The sequence below is a fragment of the Geotrypetes seraphini genome, chromosome 1 (assembly GCF_902459505.1).
Source record: "Geotrypetes seraphini chromosome 1, aGeoSer1.1, whole genome shotgun sequence".
Lineage (NCBI taxonomy): Eukaryota > Metazoa > Chordata > Amphibia > Gymnophiona > Dermophiidae > Geotrypetes > Geotrypetes seraphini.
In genome coordinates this window covers 525065656-525091372 of record NC_047084.1, presented here as the reverse complement: position 1 = coordinate 525091372, position 25717 = coordinate 525065656, and the positions used below count along the sequence as shown (strand labels likewise).

The 25717-nt window shown below is 44.9% G+C and overlaps 1 protein-coding gene across 8 annotated transcripts in view; it reads left to right on the top strand.

The window, feature by feature from the left end:
* The window catches only part of CSNK1G3 (casein kinase 1 gamma 3), a 276242-nt gene extending 250880 nt beyond the window's left edge, over positions 1-25362 (top strand). For all 8 annotated transcript variants that reach the window (XM_033929001.1, XM_033928999.1, XM_033928997.1 and 5 more), the window contains one exon: positions 24060-25362. In XM_033929001.1, the coding sequence (XP_033784892.1) occupies positions 24060-24114 (55 nt within the window). In that variant the 3' untranslated portion in view covers positions 24115-25362. The remainder of the gene's footprint in view (positions 1-24059) is intronic.
* The last annotated feature ends 355 nt before the right edge of the window (positions 25363-25717 follow it).

Genomic DNA, 25717 nt, shown 5'->3' with positions numbered 1-25717 from the left:
TTCAAAGTGGGGAATGCCTCAGATAGATCTCTTTGCAGCTCCCCACAACTACAAACTGCCTCAGTTCTGCTCCAGGATATATTCTCCTCATCGCCTCGAGGCAGATGCTTTCTTACTGGAATGGGCGAATCTCTTCCTGTATGCATTCCCTCCATTCCCTCTCATTCTCAAGACTCTTGTCAAGTTGAAGAACACTCATGCCACCATGATTCTGATTGCTCCTCAGTGACCGAGACAACCTTGGTACTCCCTTCTACAACTCAGCAGCAGGGAGCCATATCTTCTACCAGTTTTTCCATCTCTGCTTACACAGAGTCAGGGATCTCTGCTTCATCCCAACCTGCAGTCTCTACACCTGACAGCTTGGTACCTCTCAACATAACTTCAGTTTTCTCAACCTGTAAGAGACTTTTTAGAGGATTCTAGAAAGCCTGCCACTAGGCAATGCTACAAAAATGGACTAGATTTGCTACGTGGTGTTTTTTCTCACGATAAGGAGCCTCAGGGTTCCTCCTTATCTTCTGTTCTGGATTATCTTTTACAGTTATCCACCTCTGGCCTCAAGTCTACATTGATACGAGTCCATCAGCCTATTGAAGGGAAACCCCTCTCTGCTCATCCGGTGGTTTCCAGATTCATGAAAAGACTTTTCAATGTCAAACCTCCTCTCAAACTGCCTCCACTGATTTGGGACCTCAATTTTGTTCTTGCTCAATTGATGAAGCCTCCATTTGAACCAATGTCTACGGCTCATCTGAAGTATCTCAGAAGTGGTGTTTCTCATTGCCTTCACTTCTCGAAGAGTCAGTGAGCTGCAAGCTTTAGTTGCTGATCCACCTTTCACTGTGTTCCATCATGACAAGGTGGTCCTCCGTACTCATCCTAAATTCCTCCCTAAAGTGGTTTCAGAATTTCATCTGAACCAATCCATTGTTCTTCCAGTGTTCTTTCTAAAGCCTCATTCTCATCCTGGAGAATCCGCTCTTCATACTGTAAACGTGCTTTGGCCTTCTATTGGAATGCACCAAACCACACAGAACTGTTCCTCAACTTTTTGTCTCCTTTGATCCAAAAAAGTTGGGACATCTAATCTCTAAGCATACCATCTCCAACTGGATGGCTGCTTGTATCTAATTCTGCTATGCCCAGGCTGGATTACACCTACAGAATAGAGTCACAGCCCATAAAGTCAGAGCAATGGCATCTTCAGTAGCTTTCCTCAGATCTACACCTATTGAGGAAATTTGCAAAGCTGTTACCTGATTCGTATTTTCACTTCTCACTATTGTCTGGATGTTTTCTCATTTTGGCCAGAGAGTATTATAAAATTTATTCTCCTAATTTTCCAATGCTCCCACCATCTCATTCTGGTTAGTTTAGAGGTCACCCATTTGTGAGAATAGGCTGCCTGCTTGTCCTGGGATAAAGCACAGTTACTTACCGTAACGGGTGTTATCCAGGGACAGCAGGCAGCTATTCTCACAACCCACCCACCTCCCCTGGTTGGCTTCTCTGCTAGCTATCTGAACTGAGGAGATGCGCCATGCGCTGGGCGGGAAGGCATTCGCACATCCGCGGTGCGGCTGACTCGAAACTTCTAGTTTCTACAAGCAAGTCTGCTTGCGAGGCTTCTGCATCCGGGCTGTGTCGGTGATGTCACCCATATGTGAGAATAGCTGCCTTCTTTCCCTGGATAACACCCGTTACTGTAAGTAACTGTGCTTTATAGAGTAAGACTTCCTAAGCCTGTTCAGGGGACTTTATAGCCAGTCGATTTTCAGGATATATAGTATGGATATGCATAAAATAAATTTGCATACACTGTATATCATGCATGTTCTTTGTTAATCTCCTGAAAATTGACTAGCTGTGGGTTTAGTTTCATGGTTTTAGGGCCCTACACAATAACTCACACATTTTGCCTATCCACAGATTTTGACTATAGTATCTTAAATGTAATAGTTCTGGTAATACAAATGGCCTTAAATTAACATTTTAATTGTACAGTAAATTATAAAGCAAAACAAATTGCAGATAAGAACTTCCTCATTTTTGTACATAAATTGAGCACATATGTGTGGAAGAAGTCATTAGTATGTAAAATACCAACACTAGAAAAAGCAGAATTCCCAAATTAGATATATGCAGTTTTAATGCACTCAATGAAATGCATTATCTTTTGCAGCCAGCCAAAAGAAAATAGTGATTTGCTATAGCAGTACTAATGTATAGAAAACCTGTAACTTACTGATAATCTTTGATGATTCAGCACAGTTGCCTTACAAAGATATGTGAATGGCAGTAAGATGGTTATTGGCTCAGATATGATTTGTGGGAAGTAATTCACTTCTCCTGCAGGTGAAGATCCAAGTTTCCAAGTTTATTAAAATTTGATATACCGCTTATAATAGTTGTCTAAGCGGTGTACAAGGTTACAATATAAAAAGTTTAAAATTTCAGGGGATAAAAACAGACATATGATGGTTACCATCAGGTTAAAATTGTTGTATACCACTTCACTTAATTTCTAAATTAGTTATCAACAAGGGCTACTATTAAGTTGGGTTATTTTACCATAGGTCAGGTTATTTTTGCAAATGGTGCCGGTGCCCAAAGATCCTCCCTTTTGCTTGGGCTGGGCCTTGAGCATCTGTGCATGCTCAAGACCTTCTAGTTTTCGCTCTCTCTGAGATTCTCGGAAATCTCCAAGGATCTCGGAGAGAGCAAGAATTAGAAGGCCTTGAGCATGCGCAGATGCTCAAGGCCCAGCCCAAGCAAGAGGGAGAATCTTCGGGCACCGGCATGTCCTGTACATTGGTATTGGTGTCAGATCGGAGTAAGAGATTGTGTTTGGGTGGGTGGGTGGGTGAGTGTGGGATGCCGGATCGTGAAGGGGGGATGCCAGATCACGGGGGTGTGGAGCAGCACCGGTGGCCTCGAGGGTGGGGGGGTAAGGTGGAGCAGCACCGGTGGCCTCGGGGGGGGGGGGGGAACGAATCAAGTGAGTTTCCCTTACTTCCTATGGGGAAACTTGCTTTGATATACGAGTAAATTGGTTTATGAGCATGCTTCTGGAACGAATATGCTCGAAAACCAAGGTTCCACTATATATATGATACTTTTAAATTGTAATGTCATGCTATACCAAGTGAGCACTTACTCTAAAGAAAAAGTTAAGTATGGGCAAAAGTTAAAATTAAGATGCTCTTGTTAAATTAATTAAGCTCCCTTTGTCATCCAGTTGAAATTTAAGCCTATCTAAGATTAAGTAACTCAGTTGGAATTATTGAGAACTCAAATCAATATGTATACCTAAAGGAGTAGCTGAATTTTTAATGTGGTATCTAGAGAAAAGGTGTGTGTTTTAATACTTATTGACATATTGAGTTATTTATGCACATATGTTGCCATTAAAATGCATATATGATTAAAATATCAACAAATATAAAAACACACACTTTTTCTCTGGCAGATGCTTTCACTATGGACGGTGTGAACAAGTACAGTGTATTCTCTCTCTTCACTGGGGTTAGGTTATTAGAAAACCCTGTGAATACCGAAAATGCGAATATGGGGAAAAGGTTATGTGTGAACCTGCATATTGTACATTTTTGCTGCATAACACTATAAATTCATCATTTCATGTACCCTTCTTATAAAGAACAGCTTGTTTATTATATTCTGCATTTTGTAAATGTATTTTATACACACTTTTTTTTTTTTTTTTGTAAAAACAATTTCGGATGTAACAATACTCATGCACAGCTCTACGAATATCTTTAGCATCATGGGAACACACTCTGCAGGACCGTGAATAAGTGAAAATGCCAGTGAATAGTGAAAATGAGTTACTCTGTTTCTCAATAATAAGCGGATTTGTTAATACAGAAAATATGAATAATGACTTACTGTAGCATATTTTAATATTGCATAATGTAAGCATAGTTATTCACACCAGCAATAGGCCTTGTGCAAGGATCACACCTTAAAAGAATATTCCATCAGCTTGTTAAGTACAATATTCAATTTTTGTGCAATACCATTATTTGCCAAATTATTGTCATAGTTATTCACACCTGCTTTCTTGACTCCTGCCCAGCAATGATGATACAGCTAACAATCATAAGCCTCATTGAGGGGGTTTCTAAAAGTAATTTCTCTTGTATGAAACAGCAGTTGTTAACAACACTAAAAAGGGCTGTGGTGTACCTCCTGCTGAATGTGAGCCTATTAACCAGGAAAAGCTTGAAAACTAATCTTACATAGAAACATTGAAATATGATGGCAGATAAAGGCCAAATGGCCCCTTCAGTCTGCCCATCCACTTTCTCTTCCTTTCCCTAAGAGATCCCACATGCCTGTCCTACCTTTTCTTGAATTCAGACTCAATTTTGGTCTCTACCACCTCTACCGGAAGCCTATTCCACACATCTACCACCCTTTCTGTAAAAAATGTATTTTCTTAGATTATTCCTGAGCTTTTCTCTTTTAACTTCATCCTATGTCCTCTCATTCCGGAGCATCCTTTCAAATGAAAAGAGACTTGCCTCATGCACATTTATGCCATTTAGGTATTTAAATGTCTCTCTCATATCTCCCCTCTCCTCCAAAGTATACATATTGAGATATTTGTCTGTCCCCAAGCACCTCTTGTTTTATGTATAATGATTCTTGAATCTCTCTGTCTTGTTGTTTTATGAATTTCTGCTTTTAATTCTTTTCACAAAATTTCATTGTAAATTGCTTTGACTTGCTTGGCACGATAGAGGTAGTATTCAAATGTAATAAATGCCAACTACTGGCATGTCTCTACATCCCTTTCCTGGTAAAATGTATAGAACAAATGGTCTCCATGTGAATCAGTGATTGGCTAATTGAAACTCTACTGTGACAGACGCTTTATTCCTGAAACTTCAGGTACTCAACCCCTTCTCGTGAGAATTCTTGTAGAGAGCCTCATTAGCATTCTTTTGCTTCACCTCCCATCCCTCTGAGCTGTCCTCCAATTCCTCAGTTGTCTCTCTACAAGCAAGATGGTAGGAGTCTGTCTTTTCTGCTTGTGTTTATTTTTCAATTAAATTTTGTTTTTGCTTACTGTTTGTGAGGCTTTTTTGGTGCTGCAGAGGATCCCATCTTGGGATCGCTCTGCAGTGCACCCACTTGGACAGCCTGCACTAACAGTGTGGGGACTCAGGGACCGATTTCTTAGGAACAAGGTTCATTCCAGGTTCTGTTCACATTTGGCTTGAGCACAGACTGAGTGGCTCCATGGTGGTTTTTCCAGGATATGGACCCACCGGCTCGATGGGGCCTGAGAGGCAGTTCAAAGAGACAAACAGTCTAGGTTCCAGGCTTGTTGAGGCAGAAGTTCTCCCTGTAATCTGTCTGCAGTTTCAGCACATCAGCTTCCAGCACACAGCATGGCACAGTGAGTACCAGGCTGACAGCTTGAAAAACAAAATCGGGGGAGATTTTAAAAGCATATTTTGGGGGGGTTCGAAGGTTAGAGCCAGGATCTCTCATGCCTAAAATTGCTAGATTTTGGACCCCAATGTAGGTCTCCCGGACCATTGTTGTCATGATAGCCACTTTGGATTTCCCAATTTGAAATTAAAAGCCTCTGTTTGCCTCAAAACACCTCAATTTTGTTCAGAGGTATGATGAACTCCTCAATCCAAGATACATTGGATTCATGTCAGATTTGCACTGGATTGCAATCTAAGGATCATCTGTGTCCCACATGCTGCACGTCACATGGGGGGAAGGGGGTTGGGAGCCACTGGCTTAGCTTCCTCTAGTCCCTCAGGGACTGTTAGTGCCCAGATGGTGCGAGGAACAGGGAAAAAAGTCCAGGTTTGAGCTGGGGAGCAGCACAAGTGCAGCTGTGCCACTCCCGCAAACCCCAGAAAGGAGCTCATAAACGTCTACAGGGGGCGGATGGATGTCCTAGATAGGGGTTTCCTCCTGAATTTATCAATATGATGTTTGAAGCTTACATGATTAATAAGGGCCGCATGGAACCCTCAAGGATCACAGCCATGCTGGCATCGGAGGCTCCTTGTCCCCCACCCGAAGAATGCAATTTCTGAGCAACAGTGCCATGTGCAAGATGGAGAGGTCCAGTCTGAGTAAGACTGGGATGAAGAGGGCTTTATAGCAATGCCTTTACTGTCCCAGTTGGGGTCCTCTGTAGCAGGAGATATTGCTTTATCTATAGGATACTATGGATCAGACAGTGGGGAGGGGATTCCTCCTCCAAGGTAACTTTGAGTAAATTACCATTTAAAGTACATTTACTCTTGAGGAAAGGTCTGGATAATATGGCCAGTGTGCAGGATCGCAAGCTGAAGTCTTTACCAGACAGCATACCTCGATTCCCTAGTGGGTCAGGGTGCAGTAATTTTTGGACCTCCAGACAATATCGCCAGTTCTCAGGTGGGCCTTCAGGCCAGAGATCATTTCAAAGCTCCAGACAAAGATTCAGAGAGGCCAGCCACCCCCAGTCTTCAGGATCCTGCTCCTCCACAGCTCCCAGGAAGCAGTTATGATGCCAAGCCTCCATGTATTAGATTGAGATTATCAGCCTATTGGGTAGAGATCACTACAGACTGCTGGGTGCTGGACATTATACAGGAGAGGATATAAGCTCGAGTTACTTTGTCCCCTCTTGAACCTTTTTTCTTGACTTTCCAGCTGGGAAACTTAAAAAAAAAGGCAATCAAAGTCTGAGTTACAGTTCAAAGGCTGCTAGATCTGGAAGCCATAGAACTCATACCAGAGGAAGGCTGTGGCAGATATTCTATATACTTCATAGTGCACAGGAGAGGCTCAGAAGACTGGAGGCCTATTCTGGATCTCAAGTTGGTAGATGGTTTCAAGTTTCAAGTTTATTTAATCTTTGATGAATCGCCTATTACATTTTCTAGGCGATGTACATATTATAATTAAGATAGAAGAGACTTTACAAAATAAATTCAAATAACAAAATTAAACAATACAGTCATGAGTTTAAGGGGTGTGGTTAAAAGTTACAATATTTGGGTATGGTTAGAAAAAGGAAAAAACAAAAGGGAGGGAATCATAGTACCAATGCACAATATAGTATAGTATTTGATTAAATAAAAAGAACTAATGTTAAGATTCATAGGCATCTTTAAATAAGTGGGTTTTTAACAGTTTTTTAAATTTTACAATATCTTGTTCAGTTCGAATAAACTGAGGTAGGGTATTCCACCATTGTGGGCCCATAACGGAGAACATATCTGATCTTCTGGTCCCAATAATCTTCAAAGACGGCACCGATAGTAGATTTTGATCAGATGATCGTAGGGAACGTTTAGGTTTGTAAGGAATCAATAATCTGGAAATAAACTGTGGCTCATTAAATGCCAATGTCTTCAAAATAAGTAACAAAATTTTATACAGGATCCTGTGGCCAATAGGTATCCAGTGGGCATCTATTAAGAGCGGGGAAACATGGTCAAATTTTTTTGCTTTATAAATTAATTTTATGGCTGTGTTCTGAATAATTTGAATGGTGGTCCTCAAGATACCTTGTTTCCGGATGGAGACGATGAGATCAGTAATTGCTTCAGTAGCGCTTGGGGAATTTCTTGCCTTGCTAGATTTAACAGAGACCTATCTGCACATTCCCATTTTTCCAGAGCACAGGAAGTTCTTGTTTTTCCATGTGCTGGAGAAGCACTTCCAGTTTGGAACCTTACCCTTTGGATTGGCCACAGCACCATAGACCTTCACCAAGGTGATTGTTGTTAGAACACAATTGTGCAGAATGGGTATACAAGTACATCTGTATCAGGATGATTGGCTGCTAAGAGCCCAGTCCAAATCCGAAGGCAAGGCCAGATTTTCAAAGAGTGATTCAGCTGGTCTCCTTCTCAGAGAAATCAACTTCTTGGCATCCTCCTGGCACTTCAGGCATTCAGGAGCATGCTGAAGAGCAAAGTGATTCGAGTTTTCTTGGACAACGCAACAGCGGTAGCCTATGTCAATTGCTAAGGGGGAACTAAGAGTGCTACTCTTTGCTTGGAAGCCCAGATACTATTTTGATGGGTGGGGACCCATCTCTTGGTAGCACATGTGATAGGAGTGGACAGTGTACAAGTGGATTTCCTCAGCTGGAAGATCCTAGATCCCAGGGAGTAGTCACTGTTTCGGGATGACTTCACCTGCATTGTGAGTTTTGGGGGCGCCTGACATTCGCCAGATTCTTGAAGAGTGCTTTGCGCCTTTGTCCTCCAGTGCAATAACCAACACGGAGTGTTACTCTGGTCCTATGGACGCTAGCTAGAGCGCCCTATGAACCTCTAGAGCACTGTATCTCAAACTTTCTTGAGCCAGGGCACACTAAAGATAGTGGCTACAGCTTGAGGCACCCAGAAGTGCGCAGACATCACCGTGATGCATGCCATCACGTTGACGTCCACGCATGTGCAGAGGCCCTCCAGATGGGCCCTGAGACACCAGTAGAGGGTGCCAAGAGGGAAGAGGGCCTGAGAAGAGAGGCACTGGTGCTAGCTGATTGCCTACAGCAGTGTTTCTCAACTACTTCAAGCTAAGTACCCCCTAAGTCTAACAAATATCAACCGAGTACCCAAACCACAGACCTCCCTAGGTCCACCCAAGCTCTGTCCCAGATCCCATCCCCTTTATTAATTGTAATTCAGTTTTTTCCATTCATTTTTCATATACACACATCAGATATAAATTCTCAAAACTGACACATTTCAATCACTATATTGAAAATTAAATCATTTTACCTACCAGCGATCCTCTGCAGGCTGCTGTAATTAGCTTTAAAGGTGAGGCCAGCGGGGAAGCCGGAGGATGCTAGAGAGAAGGGGGAAACATGTAGGCCTTCGGTGAATCGGGCAGCGCTGGCGCTGTACCGTGTAGGGAAGTCAGCTGGCAAGCGCCTCTTATTCCTTAGTGTGCCGCAGCACACTTGGAATCTCAGGAGGCACAGTAGTGTGCCTCGGCAAACAGTTTGAGATACACTGCTCTAGAGCAAGCTTCTCTGAGAGATCTTACATTCAAAATGGTGCTTTTTGTGGCAATTACCTCAGCCTGATGAGTGTCAGAACTCCAAATATTGTCATGCAGAGATCCCTTCATCAGAATTTTGGATTCAGACGTGGTCTTGCACACCGTCCCATCTTACTTACTGAAAGTGTGTTTCCAGCTTTCATATCAATCAAGAATTATGGATTGCCTGTCTTCACTCCCTCAGGTTCAAGGAAGAGCAATAAGGTACTGAAATTGTATTAATAGTGTATCTGGAGATTATGAATGATTTTCAACTGGTGGAACATCTTTTCGTACTGGCAGGTGCTGTCCGTAAAGGCTGACCAACCTTGAAACCAACCATTTCAAGATGGATCCGTTTGGCCATTTCTTCAGCCTATATTGGAAGAGGAAAACATCAACCTATATCCATAAAGGTGCACTTCTCTAGAAGTGTGGCTCCCTCATGGGCAGAATCTTCCGCAGTGTCTAAGGAATCAATCAGTAGAACGGCCAGAAGGTCCTCGCTCCATACGTTCATGAAGTTTTACAGGGTGGCTGTAGGAGTCAAAATGGTCTCCACTTTCAGATCCATCCATACTATCAGCAGGCTCATCTGCCCCGCCCTAGATTCTGGAGGCTGCCTTGATAAATCCTGAAGGTTCATGAAAGATTAGGCTCTTATCATGGTAATCTTTCTAGTAGACAGACACTTTATTCCTGAAGGCCCGCCCTGTCAGATGTTTATTTGCCTGCATACTGCCTCGAATGTGCCAGGGAATCTTGTTTCTTTCCTAGGGGGTATCTGTAGAATCTCCCTCACTCTTAGTGCAGTTTGTGCTAAAGTTGTTTGTTTTCACCTTGTTATATATTGCAAATAGTAAGTTTTTGATTCACATGTTATATATTAATAATTTGGGCAGAACAGACATGTTTCTCGGGAAGCATTCCCAAACCCCTACCTATTCTATTTCCTCTCCAGGGCTGATCATCTCCTTTGGTATGAACTGAGGAATTGGAGGAAAGCCAAGACGGATCAGGTAGAGCAAGAGAATGCTGATGAAGCTTTCTATGAGAATACTCGCGAGATGGGGTTGACTACCTTAAGGTTCAGGAATAAAGTGTCTCTACTAGAAAGAAGATTACCGAGGTAAGAACCTAATTTTTCTGTAAATGGCTAGATCCATGTCAGTCTGACTTCAGACCATGGTACGGAGCGGAGATGGTTCTTGTGTTTCTCTTTGATCTCCACAAAAACCATGATGGGATATGCCTCAGTACTAGTGTAGCTGAATTTCTCAGCAGCCTTCAACACAGGATCACAATATCAGTCTTGGAAAGCTGGCAGAAATAGGTATCGGTGGAACAGGATACATATGGTTCAAATCCTGTTTTCTTGGAAAGATAACAATCACTTGTCCTCACTTGTTCATGTCCTGAACTCACCAGTGTACCATCAAGGCTTGTAAAGGTAGATGCTACAGGGGAAAGTCTACCTTGGTTGGGCAGCTAGGGGGTACTTTGGAGATGGGAGGGAAGCCAGTACCAGGAAGGTACTTTAAAAGCGGGGGAGGGGGGGGGAGCAGATAAAGGCCAAATGGCCCATCCACAGCATCTACTATCTCTTCCTCTCTCTAAGATTCCTCTCTCTAAGAGATTCCACACTAAATTGAATTTAGATGTCTCCACCACCTCTAACTGGAGACTATTCCAGACAACTACCATCCTTACATAAGAATAGCCTTACTGGATCAGACCAATGGTCCATCTAGCCCAATAGCCCATCCTCACAGTGGCCAATCCAGGTCACTAGTACCTGGCAAAAACTTAAATAGTAGTAACATTGCATGCTACCAATCCAGGGCAAGCAGTGGCATCCCCCATGTCTGTTTCAATAACAACGTAAGGACTTTTCCTCCAGGAAATTGTCCAAACCTTTTTTCAAACCAGCTACGTTAACCGCTCTTACCACAACCTCTGGCAACGTGTTCCAGAGCTTAACTATATTCTGAGTGAAAAAATATTTCCTCCTATTGGTTTTAAAAGTATTTCTCTAACTTTAAGAGCCCCCTAGTCTTTGTAATTTTTGATGGAGTAAAAATTCAATCCACTTCTGCCCATTCTACACCATTCAGGATTTTATAGACTTCAATCATATCTCCCCTCAGCCATCTCTTTTTTAGGCTGAAGAGCCCTAACCAGTCTTTCCTCATACGAGAGTAGTTCCATCCCCTTTATCATCTTGATCACTCTTCTTTGAACCTTTTCTAGCACCACTATATCTTTCTTGAGATAAGGAGACCAGAACTGAATGCAATAAGGTTACAAATAGGAGTGATACAGAGGCATTATAACATTCTTAGTCTGGTTAATCATCTCTTTTTTTTAATAATTCCTAGCATTTTGTTTGCTTTTTTGGCACATATTGGGTGGAAGGATTCATCGTATTATCTACAATGACACCCAGATTTTTTTCTTGGGTGCTAACCCCCCAAGGTTGTCCCTAACATCTGGTAACTATGATTTGGGTTATTCTTCCCATTGTGCATCACTTTGCATTTGTCCACATTAAATTTAATCTGCCATCTGGGACGCCCAGTCTTCTAATTTCCTAAAATCCGCTTACAATTTTTCAAAGCCTGCATGTATTTTAAGAACTTTGAACAGTTTAGTATTATATGCAAATTTAATCACCTCACTCATCATTCCACCGGTCCTTGTACAGATCCCTTTGGCACACCACTATTTACCCTCCTCCATTGAGAAGGATGGCCATTTAACCCTACCCTCTCTTTTCTATCCGATAACCAATTCCTAATCCACAACTGAACTTTGCCTTCTATTCCATGATTCTTTAATTTTCTCAGAAGCCTTTCATGAGGAACTTTGTCAAAAGCTTTCTGAAAATCTAGTTACACTATATCAACCAGCTCACCTTTATCCTCACCTTCAAACAAATTGGTGAGACAAGATCTCCCTCAGCTGAATCCACGCTGACTCTGTTCCATTCGTGTTCCACAATTTAATTTTTTATAATTGTTTCTAATATTTTTCCCGGCACTGAAGTCATGCTTACCGGTCTGTAATTTCCCAGATCTCCCCGGAACCCTTTTTAAAAATCAGTGTAATATTACCTACCTTCCAATCTTGAGGTACTAAGGACTATTATAGCGACAAGTTACAGATCATTAACAGCAGGCCAGCAATTTCATGTTTGAGTTCTTTTAGTACCTTGGGATGTATACCATCTAATCCAGGTGATTTATCATTTTTTAACTTGTCGATTTGGCTTAGTAAATCTTCTAGATTCATGGCGATTTTTTTCAGTTTATCTACATCGTCATAACTCTCTTTAAAACTATTTCCAGTTCAGGTAGATCTTTTATATCTTCTTCCATAAACATCGAAGCAAACAATTCATTCAGTCTCTTCGCTACAACTTTATCCTCCCCGAATACCCCTTTCGCTCCTTAATCATCCAACAGTCCCACAGATTCCTTCACAGGTTTTCTGCTTCTGATGTACCTAAAAATTGTTACTATGAGTTTTTGCCTCTTTGGCAACTTTCTCTTCATATTCTTTCTTAGCTTTCTTTTATCAATTAACAGAAGTGTTTGTAAAACAGTGCAATAATGAAAGGTACTCGTATATTAATGGCATGTCTCATTCAGCATTCACCTTGCTTAGTGATTTTTTGTTAAAAAAAAGAATGCTTAGAGAAATAGTATAGATAGATGTAGATATATATAATGGATCATATCTAACTGAAAGGTGATTTAAACCAGGTTGAAAATTAGCAATATATTTGGTAATATAGTAGTTTTTAAATTGTGGTAGAATGCAGGGATTAAATATATAACTGTTTAGTCTGTGTTCTAGATTTTGTATATTTCTATGTATACTTAGATCTGCTCTTTTATGGAAGGATTTCTGATTTTTGCCAACATTTGTATATTCTGTTGCAAAGACTGTTGCAAATATGGTTCTGTACTATAGCTGTTGTCTCCCCGTAGTTGCGAACTTTGCAGAAGGGTGTCACTCAAAACTCTCAACTCCTTCCCTTCATCATTGAAGAGCAGCTCTCCCTTCAGTTTTTCCTTCTGAAAGCAAACTGAGAAAGTATGTTCTGATCTGATCTGCTCTGCTTTCTTTTTATTATTTTTGAATATTTTTGCTTTCAATTCCTTTTACTGCATGACATCAGTGCTTGGAGGTTCCCCTTTCGGGTTTACTCTGCCAAGGAAAGGATGCAGACTGCAAGGGCAGGTTGCTGTTTGCAGGACAATCTCTTTGCATTCCTGTGGAGCCAGCCTTCTTTGTGGTCATCAGCCAGATTTCCAGCAGTGAATTAGTTTCTGGTATTTTCTGAGGCAAAAATCCTTTCCCTGCAGGCAGGTTGCTGCAAGCTGACAGGTATCAAAATTTACAGTGAGTACTCCCATTATTTCCTATGGAGAAAATAGGAAGGGTGGAGAGTCTGAAAAAGGCAGATCTGAGGATTTCTGGGCTTAGAGTTAAGTTTCCCCCACCTCCAAAACCTCTGTTTCAATATTTTTCCATTTTTCAGAAAAACGTTTTTTTATCCCAGGACAAGCAGGCAGCATATTCTTAACGTATGGGTGACGTCACCGACGGAGCCCCGGTACGGACCTTTTTAACTAGAAAGTTCTAGTTGGCCGCACCGCGCATGCGCGGGTGCCTTCCCGCCCGACGGAGGAGTGCGTGGTCTCCAGTTTCTTCGTTTCCGCGGAGCGAAGAAGACGCATGTGCTTTTCAACGGCCGTTGAAAACTCTCAATTTGCCTTCCCGCTCGCGATTTTTGATCCAATTTTGGTTCTATTTTTGTCTTTCGACTTTTTCTTCTAAAAAAAAAAAAAAAAAAAAATTTCTTTTCGTGTCTTTTTCCTTATTTTTGCAGCCGGCCCCGGCGGGGCCTGTTGTAATCATCCAAGCCTCCGGGTTTGATTTCGCGGAGGCCGTGTTTCCCTTCATGCCCCCTCAACCGGGCTTCAAGAAGTGCCAGCGGTGTGCACGCCCGATCTCTTTAACTGACCCACACAACTGGTGCCTTCAGTGTTTGGGTCCAGAGCATCGGGCTGACACCTGCACCCGCTGTGCTACTCTCAAGAAACGCACTCTTAAGAACCGGCAAATACAACAAAATATTCTTTTCGGTACCGGTTCTACCATGGATCAGGCCCCGACGTCGACGGCACCGCCTAAATCGGCACCGACCACATCGACACCGCCTGATCCTCCTTCGGGGTCAATAGCGCCAGGTAAGCCGGCTAAGAAGCCTTCCACTTCCCTTGAGCGACCTCCAGCTACAGCGGTGACCCCGGTTCTTCCGACGTCCCGCCGCTCCCGTAAACGCTCCGCTCCGATCACGGTGAGTGCCTCGTCATCGGCCTCCTCATCGCCGGAGCGTCGAGCAGCACCTATGGTACCGAAGAAATCTAAAGCGGTACCGGTGCCCCCATTGGAGGACCGAATCTCGGCCATCCTCCAGGACAAGCTTCAGGAGCAGCTACAGAAGCAACTCCAACAGCTCCTTCCAACCTTACTGGCACCGCTCCTTCCGGTACCGGTCCAGCCCGAGCTTCGTACCGCTCCACCGGTATCCACCCCCTCGGTACCGTTGAACACATCCATGCCGGTCTTATCTGCACTTCAGACTTGCTCGGCAGAGAACCCTTCCCAGGCCCCAGATCGACGCCGGTCGTCTCGGGATCGGGATGGGCACCATTCCTCCAGGGACAGAGATCGACGCCGGTCTTCATCCCCCGGCACCGTATCCATGCGATCTGGCAAGTCCCTTTCTAAAACCCGCCATACTGAACCGGCTATCAGGGACCCAGACCTATGGGAACAATCCCCACTCGGTACCGAGGAGGATGCCTCTTCTACAGATGAGGAACCCTCCATGGCTGAAACCACTTCTAAGCCTGAGCAATCCTCCTTCACGAAGTTCCTTCGGGAGATGTCAGCGGCTCTCTCCATCCCCCTTGAGTCCGACTCTAAGAAGTCCCAGGCCTTTTTAGAAGCTTTGGACTTCGACCAACCTCCCAAGGAGTTTCTTAAACTTCCCGTACATGATATCCTCCGGGAAACATTTTATAAAAATTTGGAGACTCCATTGACTGTTCCAGGTGCCCCTAAAAAACTGGACAGCTTATACCGGGTCATCCCTATTCCGGGATTTGACAAACCCCAATTGCCCCATGAGAGCCTCCTTGTAGAGTCCACTCTCAAAAAATCTCAAGGCTCCAGCGTTTATGCCTCCACCCCTCCTGGCAGAGAGGGAAAGACAATGGACAAATTTGGAAAGCGCCTGTACCAGAATGCCATGCTGGCTAACAGAGCCAACAATTACACCTTTCATTTTTCATTTTATATGAAACACCTGGTCCAACAACTTTCGGCTCTAGAAAAATATATACCTGAGCGTAAGGTCCCACTCTTCCAACAGCAGATTTCCAACCTCCTTCAGCTCAGAAAGTTCATGGTGCGCTCGATTTACGACTCCTTCGAGCTTACTTCACGGGCCTCCGCACTGGCTGTGGCCATGCGACGCCTAGCCTGGCTGAGGGTGTCTGACCTTGATGTAAACCACCAGGACCATCTCGCCAACGCGCCCTGTCTTGGTGACGAACTTTTTGGGGAGTCTCTTGATACCACAACACAAAAACTTTCGGCCCATGAGACCAGATGGGACACCCTCATTAAACCCAAAAAGAAAACTCCACCGGCACGACCATACAGGCCTCAGTCCTCTTATCAACGTCGATTCTCTGCCAGGCCGCTGAATCCTCCTCAGCAGCAATCTCGCCGTCCTCGCCAACAACAGCACACTCAGGCTCGCTCTCAGTCTCACCAGGCGACCAAGCCTCTCCCTCAGACTAAACCTCCTCAGCCCTTTTGACTCCTTTCTCCAGGGCATAGCCAGTCTCCACCCTTCGATGCCTCTTCCTCAACCTATCGGAGGCCGCCTCACCATCTTTCTCCAACGCTGGGAGGCCATCACATCAGACCTGTGGGTTCTCAACATCATCCGCCACGGATACTCACTAAGGTTCCAGACTCTTCCCATAGATCATCCTCCCGTAGAGTCTGCTTCTCACTCCTCCCAAACTCCTCTCCTCCTCAGGGAGGTCCAATCCCTCCTCCTCCTCAATGCCATCGAAGAAGTTCCTCCAGACCAAAAGGGTCAGGGATTCTACTCCCGATACTTCCTGGTACCCAAGAAAACGGGAGATCTTCGGCCCATCTTGGACCTCAGGAACCTCAACAAGTGTTTGGTCAAAGAAAAGTTCAGAATGCTCTCCCTGGCCACGCTTTATCCTCTTCTATCTCAACACGACTGGCTATGTTCCCTGGACCTCAAGGAGGCCTACACTCACATCCCAATCCATCAGGCTTCGCGTCGCTACCTCCGATTTCAGATACAAAATCACCACTATCAGTACAAGGTGCTGCCCTTTGGTCTCGCATCATCACCCAGGGTGTTCACCAAGTGCCTGATTGTGGTAGCGGCCTTTCTCAGGTCCCACAACCTACAAGTGTTCCCATACTTGGACGATTGGTTGGTGAAAGCACCTACATCTCCGCTTGTGCTGCAAGCCACTCATCAAACCATCTCTTTCCTCCATCTCTTGGGGTTCGAGATCAATTATCCCAAGTCACATCTGCTTCCTACGCAGCGCCTGCAGTTCATCGGAGCAGTTCTCGATACCAATCAGATGAGGGCGTTCCTTCCTGCCGACCGGCACCGGACGCTACTTCACCTTTGCCGGCAGGTGCTCCTTCATCCATCCATCCCTGCTCGCCAGATGATGGTCCTTCTAGGCCACATGGCCTCAACAGTCCATGTGACTCCTCTGGCACGACTCCACCTCAGGATACCTCAATGGACCCTTGCCAACCAATGGTCACAGACCACGAATCTTCTTTCTCATCCCATCTCTGTGACATCGTCTCTTCAGCAATCTCTTCAATGGTGGTTGAACTCCTCAAATCTCTCCAGGGGACTTCTCTTCCATCCGCCTCCTCATTCCATGGTCATAACCACGGATGCTTCCCCCTATGCCTGGGGGGCCCACTTGGGCGATCTCCGCACCCAGGGACTTTGGACCCCTCAGGAGCGTCAACATCACATCAACTTCCTGGAGCTCAGAGCCATGTTTTATGCTCTCAAGGCTTTCCAGCATCTCCTCCACCCTCAGGTTCTTCTCCTGTGCACGGACAACCAAGTCGCCATGTACTACATCAACAAGCAAGGCGGCACCGGATCTCGTCCCCTTTGTCAGGAGGCCCTCCGAATCTGGACCTGGGCCATAGCCCACAATCTGTCCCTCAGGGCTGTCTATATCCAGGGCGAACAGAACTCCCTGGCCGACCAGCTCAGCCGCATCCTACAACCTCACGAGTGGACCCTGGACCCTCCTACTCTCCACTCCATTTTTGCTCGCTGGGGCACCCCGCAAGTGGACCTATTTGCAGCTCCTCACAACCATCAGCTGCCCCAGTTCTGCTCCAGACTCTTCTCTCCGCATCGTCTGACCCCAGATGCATTCCTACTCGACTGGACGGATCGGTTCCTCTATGCCTTTCCTCCACTCCCTCTGATGTCGCGGACCTTATTCAAGCTCCGCAAGGACAGGGCCACCATGATTCTCATCGCCCCCCGGTGGCCCCGACAGCACTGGTTCTCCCTCCTGCTCCAGCTCAGCTCCAGGGAGCCCATTCCTCTTCCTGTGTTTCCTACTCTGCTTACACAGCAGCATCAGTCTCTACTGCACCCCAATCTGTCTTCCCTCCACCTGACTGCTTGGTTTCTCTCGGGCTGACCTCTCCAGATACCCTGTCTCAGCCTGTCCGTCGCATTCTGGATGCCTCCAGGAAACCCTCCACGCTCCAATGTTACCATCAAAAGTGGACCCGGTTTTCCTCTTGGTGCCTCCTGCATCATCACAATCCCACCTCATTGGCGGTAGAGACCATTCTGGACTATCTGCTCTCTCTTTCCGAGGCTGGTCTCAAGTCTACCTCAATCAGAGTCCACCTCAGTGCCATCACTGCGTTTCATGAGCCTATCCTCGGAAAACCTCTCACGGCTCACCCTCTGGTTTCCCGCTTCATGAGAGGCCTCTTCAACATCAAACCACCTCTACAGCCTCCTCCGGTCGTCTGGGACCTAAATGTGGTTTTGTCAGCCCTCATGAAACCTCCTTTTGAGCCTCTTGCTACTACTTCGCTCAAACTTCTCACATGGAAGGTGCTTTTCCTCATTGCCATCACCTCTGCCAGGAGGGTCAGTGAGCTGCATGCGCTGGTCGCCGATCCACCGTTCACTGTTTTTCACCATGACAAGGTGGTTCTGCGTACCCATCCTAAATTCCTTCCCAAGGTGGTTTCGGCTTTTCACCTCAACCAATCTATTGTTTTGCCTGTCTTCTTTCCAAAACCCCACTCTCATCCTGGGGAACAGGCGTTACACACGCTGGATTGTAAACGTGCCCTTGCATACTACCTTGACCGTACCAGGGCTCACCGATCCTCTCCTCAACTTTTTCTGACCTTCGATCCCAACCGTCTGGGTCGTCCTGTCTCTAAACGAACGCTGTCCAATTGGCTTGCTGCCTGTATTGCGTTCTGTTATGCTCGGGCCGGCCTGTCACTGGAAGGAGCTGTCACGGCCCACAGGGTCAGAGCTATGGCTGCTTCTGTGGCTTTCCTCCGTTCCACGCCTATTGAGGAAATCTGCAAGGCGGCCACTTGGTCTTCAGTTCACACGTTCACTACTCACTACTGTCTGGATACCTTCTCCAGACGGGATGGACACTTCGGCCAATCTGTGTTACAAAATTTATTTTCCTAATGGCCAACCATCCCTCCTCCCTCTCTGTTAGCTTAGAGGTCACCCATACGTTAAGAATATGCTGCCTGCTTGTCCTGGGATAAAGCACAGTTACTTACCGTAACAGGTGTTATCCAGGGACAGCAGGCAGATATTCTTACGACCCACCCACCTCCCCGGGTTGGCTTCTTAGCTGGCTTATCTTAACTGGAGACCACGCACTCCTCCGTCGGGCGGGAAGGCACCCGCGCATGCGCGGTGCGGCCAACTAGAACTTTCTAGTTAAAAAGGTCCGTACCGGGGCTCCGTCGGTGACGTCACCCATACGTTAAGAATATCTGCCTGCTGTCCCTGGATAACACCTGTTACGGTAAGTAACTGTGCTTTCTGTGGCAGTCATCTTTGATTTTTATCAATCTTTTTTTCAAGTTTTTTTCTGCCTCAAAACCCCTCTTTTTGCCCAGGGATCAAATGCAATGAATTCTCTAGGACATTCTGCCCCTAATTCATGTATTTTTTTGTGCAGATTTGCCAGCTGACGAGCAGCCGTGTTCTATGTGCCGCAGGGCACTGGAGAAAGTGAGGGAGCTTTGGGCTCAGCCTCTCTAGAGTCCACCAGTGTGATATAACCAGAAGAACCCAGCCATTGGGGAAAAGACCCCATCCAAAGGGTGTGAAACACAAGCATGTGGGGGTGGAAGAGATCCTAACACCCCAGTCAGGGGTCTTTAGGGCTTCTTGTCCAGGGATTCTCAGACTTTTTTAGTCTCCTGTGGAAAGACTACTTAATGAGCCTGGGAAGTGCTGTGCTTCCTGCGAGTGAGTCAGCTCCGATACAAAGAGATTTACACCCAATGCAGGCTTCTCCGGCTCAGAACACACCCACTCCAAGTGTCAGTTTCTAGTCAGAGCAGAACTCCTCTAGATCTATTCATTTATTTCCCAGCAGGTTGGCCAGAAAAGGAGGCTAGAGTCTGAGTGACAGTACAACAACTCTTGGAGATACATGCCATAGAACCAGTTCCTGAAGATGAATTGGACTCCAGCAGTTTAGAGGGTAAGATGTCAATCATTCATTGGGGCAACAATGACGTCTGTGGCAGGCGCTAAACTTTGGCATGCCCTGCCTGGTATTCTGCGATTTTGTGCTGGGAGGATTAATTTTAAGAAAATGTTGAAAACACAACTATTTGTTAATGCCTTCCTGTGTTAATGCCTTTCTCTGGTATTACCTCATTGCATTTGATAACGCTTTCCTGGAATTTTATGATATAATTTTCAAGAACATTTTGAAAATGCATATAGCTACTAATGTCTTCCTGCTTTAATCTTGTTGAAATCTGACCGGCTATTGTTTGTTCATGTTTTCCTGGAATTTTAAGATACAGTGTGGGGAGGATGAAATCTAAGAATACGCTAAGAATGCGTTGGTTTATTATTGTCTCCGTTGTTATTTGTTTCTATTGTTTGTACATGGATTTTAAGATGATTTGTATGTAATTTGTAAACTGCATAGTTAATATGCAGTATATAAATTTTTAAATAAATAAATAGTGTCCAAGAAAGGCACAGAAGATTGGAGACCTATATTGGACCTAAAATCCATAAACAAGGCTCTGAGAGTTCTTGCTTCTGCATGGAGTCAATCCACTCTTTCATCACAGTGGTTGCGTTGGAGAAATTCCTTGTCTTCTTGGCTTTAACTGAGGCATATCTTTACATTCCTATTTTTCCAGATCACAGAAAATATCTAAGATGCTGTGTTCTTCAGCATCACTTCCAATTTATGGCACTGCCTTTCAAACTGACCACTGCTCCGTGCACATTTACCAAGGTGATGGTGGTGGTTGTGGCTCCCTTCTGCAGAATGGGTATACAGGTTCACCCTTACCTGGATGAGTGATTAAGAGCTCCCTCACAATGGGAAGGCATGCACACTGTACAGCAAGTGGTGGATCTTCCCTAGAGACTTGGCTGGATAGTCAACTTCCGGAAAAGTTGGCTGAAGCCAACTCATTGCCTGGAATATCTGGGAGTCTGCTTTGACACAGCACAAGGCTGTGTTTTTCTTCCCAAGTCATGCAAACAGAAGTTCAGGATGCAGATCACAGAGATCTTAGCATTAATGAGCCTCATAGCATAGCATTACCTTCAAGTGCTGAGCTCTATGGTGATATCCCTGGAAGTTGTTCCCTGGGCAAGAGTACATAAGCATCCACTCCAGGACTCTCTCTTCTCCAGGTGGTTCCCACAAAGCCACATTTGCAACTCCCTTGGTCATGGGAGGCAAGTCACAGCTTTTGTTGGTGGCTCCAGGGGGTGCCTTATCGATAGGCATACCCCTCAGAATCACCTCATGGGTGACACAACCAATGCCAGCCTGAGTGGCTAGGGAACCCACTGCTGCATTCGCCCTCTTCAGAGAAAATGAACCTCATCGGAAAGCAAATCTTTTGAAACTGAGGGCCGTTCATTTGGTGCTGAAAGAGTTGCAGATTTTCCTGTCAGGAAAAGCAGTCAGGGTATTCTCAGACAATGACACCGCAGTAGCTTATGTGAACTGACAGACACCAGAAGCACTCCTCTATGCCTAGAAGCGCAAATGTTCAAGTGGGTGGAAGTTCATTTAAAGGCTCTCTCAGCTGCTCACTTGGTAGGAGTAGAGAATATCCAGGATGACTTTCTCATCAGACATATTCTGGATCCAGAGGAGTAGTAACTGTCCCAGAAAGCATTCAACCTCATAGTGGAGCGCTAGGGAAGACTGGAACTGGATCTCATGGCCTTGACCAAGAACACAAAGGCAGATTGCTTCTACAGTCAAAGAGCTGAACTGGGAAGCGCAGTGCTAGACTCCTGTCTCAGCTTCTCCGTGTTCCCACCATGAGCCATGGTAGGCCAGATTGTCCGCAGAGTCGTGAGCCACCATGATCTTGTGATACTGGTGCTTCCAGACTGGCCTCATCAGCCTTGGTGTGAGAATCTGATGTGACTACAAAGAGGCAAATATCTCAAGCTGCTAGTTCATCTAGGACTCCTCAACCAGGGCCCAGTTCCCATGGAGAATCTAGAATTCTTTGGTCTTACGGCATGTCCCTAACTGATAGAGGTTACTCGGAGGTAGTCATTGTGACCCTTCTGAGAGTGAAGAAACCTGCAGTGTTTGTGACTTATGTGAAGACCTGGAAGGCTGTCCAGTTATGTTGTGCCAAGGAGCAGGTGGAGCCTTATCAGGCTTCCATTCCAGTGATCCTGGCATTTCTGCAGGCTGGACTAGAAAAAGGCCTAGCAGTTTTGTCTTTCAAGGTACCAGGTGAGTGGCTTCTCATGCTTTAGAAGAGGTAAGCATTCACTGGTATCTCATCAAGAAATCATTAGATTTTTTTGTGGGAGGTGCTCAGATTGTATCCTCCAGTGCGTTGTGCCATTTCCATCTTGGAACCTTAATGTCGTTCTAAAAGGTCTATCTCGGACTCCGTATGAGTCTCTGTCAGGCATGTCCCTCTTGGATCTCTGGTTGCTATAGTCACGGTGAAACAAATTTCAGAGTTACAGGCTCTCTTCTTTAGAGAGCCGTTCCTCAGGTTTACAGAATCTGGTGTTTCTCTGCAGACTTACCTTCCTTTCTACCAAAGGTGATTTCAGCTTTCCACATCAATCAAGAGATTTGTTTACCTGCCTTTCACCCTACGGGTTTGATGAAACATGACATGATTTTGTGGATGCTGGATGTGCATAGAGTCGTACTTCATTACCTGGAGAGGACTAATGAGTTCCAGCTATCTGACCACCTTTTGGTGCTGACCAGCCAATCAAGATGAGGCAAGCCAGTTTCCAAGGCTTTGATTGACAGATGGATTCGTATGGCAATTTCTTCTTCCTACATTGCCTCAATTGCATCATATTTGACTAGAAGTGTGGCTGCTTCCTGGGTGGAGTCTCAGGCTGTTTCACCCAATAAAATATGTAGAGCAGCTACTTGGTCTAAACCAGGGCTGCCCAAGTCCAGTCCTCGAGATCTACTGGCACTCCAGGTTTTCTGGATATCTACAATGAACATGCATGAGAGAGATTTGCATACTAAGAAGGCAGTGCAGGCAAATCTCTCATGTATATTCATTGTGGATATCCAGAAAACCTGGCCTGCCAGTAGATCTCGAGGACCGGACTGGGGCAGCCCTGGTCTAAACCTTCTAAACATGGTCTACTTTCCACACCTTTACGTAATTCTATAGAGTGGATGTGGTGGCTCGAGAGGATACCACATTTGGGTCCTCGGTACTGTGAGCAGGCTCATCTGTCCCCCGCTAGACATCTGGCACTGCTCTGGTATGTCAGCTACAGTATAGAATCCTATGTCTTTGCAACAGAATGGAAGATTAGGGTCTTACCTCGGTAATCTGTTATAAGACATAGGATTCTGTACGGCCCGTCCTATGTACACATTTGATTCACCTGATTTCTGTCTCAGACATTGTTGGTGTCCATCATGGGACAACTCCTGTCATTTAAGATTCAGAAGCAGCAAGACTATAGGAGCATGAATGTTCATATTCCCTTTAGCCTTGGGGGGGGTTTTATGGGGCTGTTCTAGTTGCACTTAGCAGGTTGGTTCCTGGCTACTCCTAAGTTCTAATTCCTGTTTCTTTTTGTCGTTATTGTTCATTGTTGTTGATATTGTTCTTTGTCATGAGATAACAGAGCAGAACAGAATGTGGTTTGTCTCTGGGGAATTTCCCTGTGCCCCTCCCTTTCTTCTGTTTCAGTGGAGTTTTTGATTGCTTTGGCACTAACTGAAGGAGGAGCTGTTCTTTACTGCTGAAGGGGGAGGAGTTAAGAGTTTTGAGTGACACCATTCTGCAAAGTTCATGACTATGAAGAGACAACAGCTACAGTACAGAATCCTATAACTTATAACAGAAAGATTACTGAGGTAAGAATCTAATCTTCCATTTGTTGTCAGTTACAGTTAAAATAAACATACAGCAGTTGCAGCTCTTTAAAAAGGAAAATAAATCGAAGAAAGCCTCAGAATTTGGCTGTCAGAAAAAAATTACTATTGTTTATTTAAAATGTGCTTTAGTGTCACTTCCAGGTTTAAAACTTCAAGAAGATTTGATCAGGAGGTTTTCTTTTTTTCTTGTAAATTGTGACATAGTATTTCCTTTCTCATTTGCAGGTGCTGCTGTTTTTTCAAGAGAAGGAAAAGGAAAAGCATTGAGCGCCACAAATGAACTGTGGAAGCAGGCAGATCCTGTGGAATTCCTTATTTGTTTATCTGCTGTCTTGTGAAAAATCTCATCTCTGCAGTGACCACAAATGTTTTTCAAGATCCTTTCATAAAAAGTATCATGCTCCCATATTTTTTGGTTTGGTTGTCATGCATTCATATTTAATTTTTTTTCATCCTGCTCTTTGAAGCTTTAATGATTTTTGCAAACTATGACTACTGCTTCAACTATTGATAAATGGACCAATGAAGTCATACTAATGAAGATTACTGTCTTCTGCCAAAGCTCAGGAGCATTTTTCCCTTAGCATGCATTATGCTTATCAGGATGGAGACCACTCTGTTTGGTATCTGAGCTGTTACAGGTTTGAAGCAATCTTTTCAAGTGGATGAGGCAGAAGTCTTTTACTTTTACTTTATCTGTGACATTTGCAATTATTTTTCAATATTACTGACAATGGTACTGCATTAATGATTTCTTAGTATTATCTGCTCTCCATATTGTCATGGTACAGTCACTGCAAGAGGTACTGATGAAGAAACCAAATAGGATCCAGCTGAGGTCAGCAGCCTGCACTCTGCTTGCAAATGAACAAGGTGCCAGTAGTTCTGTGTTTGATATATCTCCTTTCAGTATATCTCTGAAGGAGGTGCAGTTTAATAGATCAGAAGCTGTGCTTTGTACAAAAACACAGGATGTTAAAAGTGTAACTTGTGTTTCCTGCCAGCATTGTTAGGCAAGGGATCAATGCATTCAAAAAAGAAGAGAAGAGATTTAGGCATTATACTGTAAAACACTACAATGAGGAGACTGGGATACAGCAGATAGGATAAATATGAATCCGGTAGCAGCTTATCAGGATGTGAAGTATAGAGTAGAGAATGACACGGGGAAAAAAATCTGTCCCTGTCACTGCCCCGTCACCAGACCACCGTCCCCTTCTCCGCCCCGTCCCTTCACTGCCCCGTCTTCTCAGCATCCACCCTTCCCTCTCGCCACCTCACTGCCCTTCGGCACCTCTCGCGTGGTCCATGTATCTCCCTCCCTCCTCCTTACCTTCGCGGCAGAAGTTGTGTCAGAGGAGAAGCTTCTGCCCACACACACACGCGACTCCACTTACGCTTCGGCGGCTTTCAACCATGTCTCAGACCTTAAAATGCGCCGCGAAGGTAAGGGGAGGGAGGGAGATAGATTTGGGTAGGTAGGAAGGAGGGAAGGGGGCCACGCGCGATCGGTGACCGCACGCATTCCCTCCCTTAACTGCGGGGACAAGGCCATTCACCGCTCCACGGGGCGGTGGATGGCCTTGTCCCTGTACCTGTGGTGAGCACCTTTCCCCCCTCCACCGTTTTGGCGGGTTACCTGCGGCTAGCCGCGGGTAACATCCACCGTGTCATTCTCTAGTATAGAGTCAACTGACATCTGTTAATTAAAACTAGTAGGGGGGGTTGTCAGTAGGCTGGTGTGAGAGCAGTGAGCTCGTTACTCTGCTTTTTAGTAAAAAGCATTAGAAATGGGTCAGGTTATGGTGTCTTTAGTGTGTAACAGCAGTGAATCTCAAAACACTGCTCTGATTTTCTGAACTATTCTTACTTTTCAGTGTACT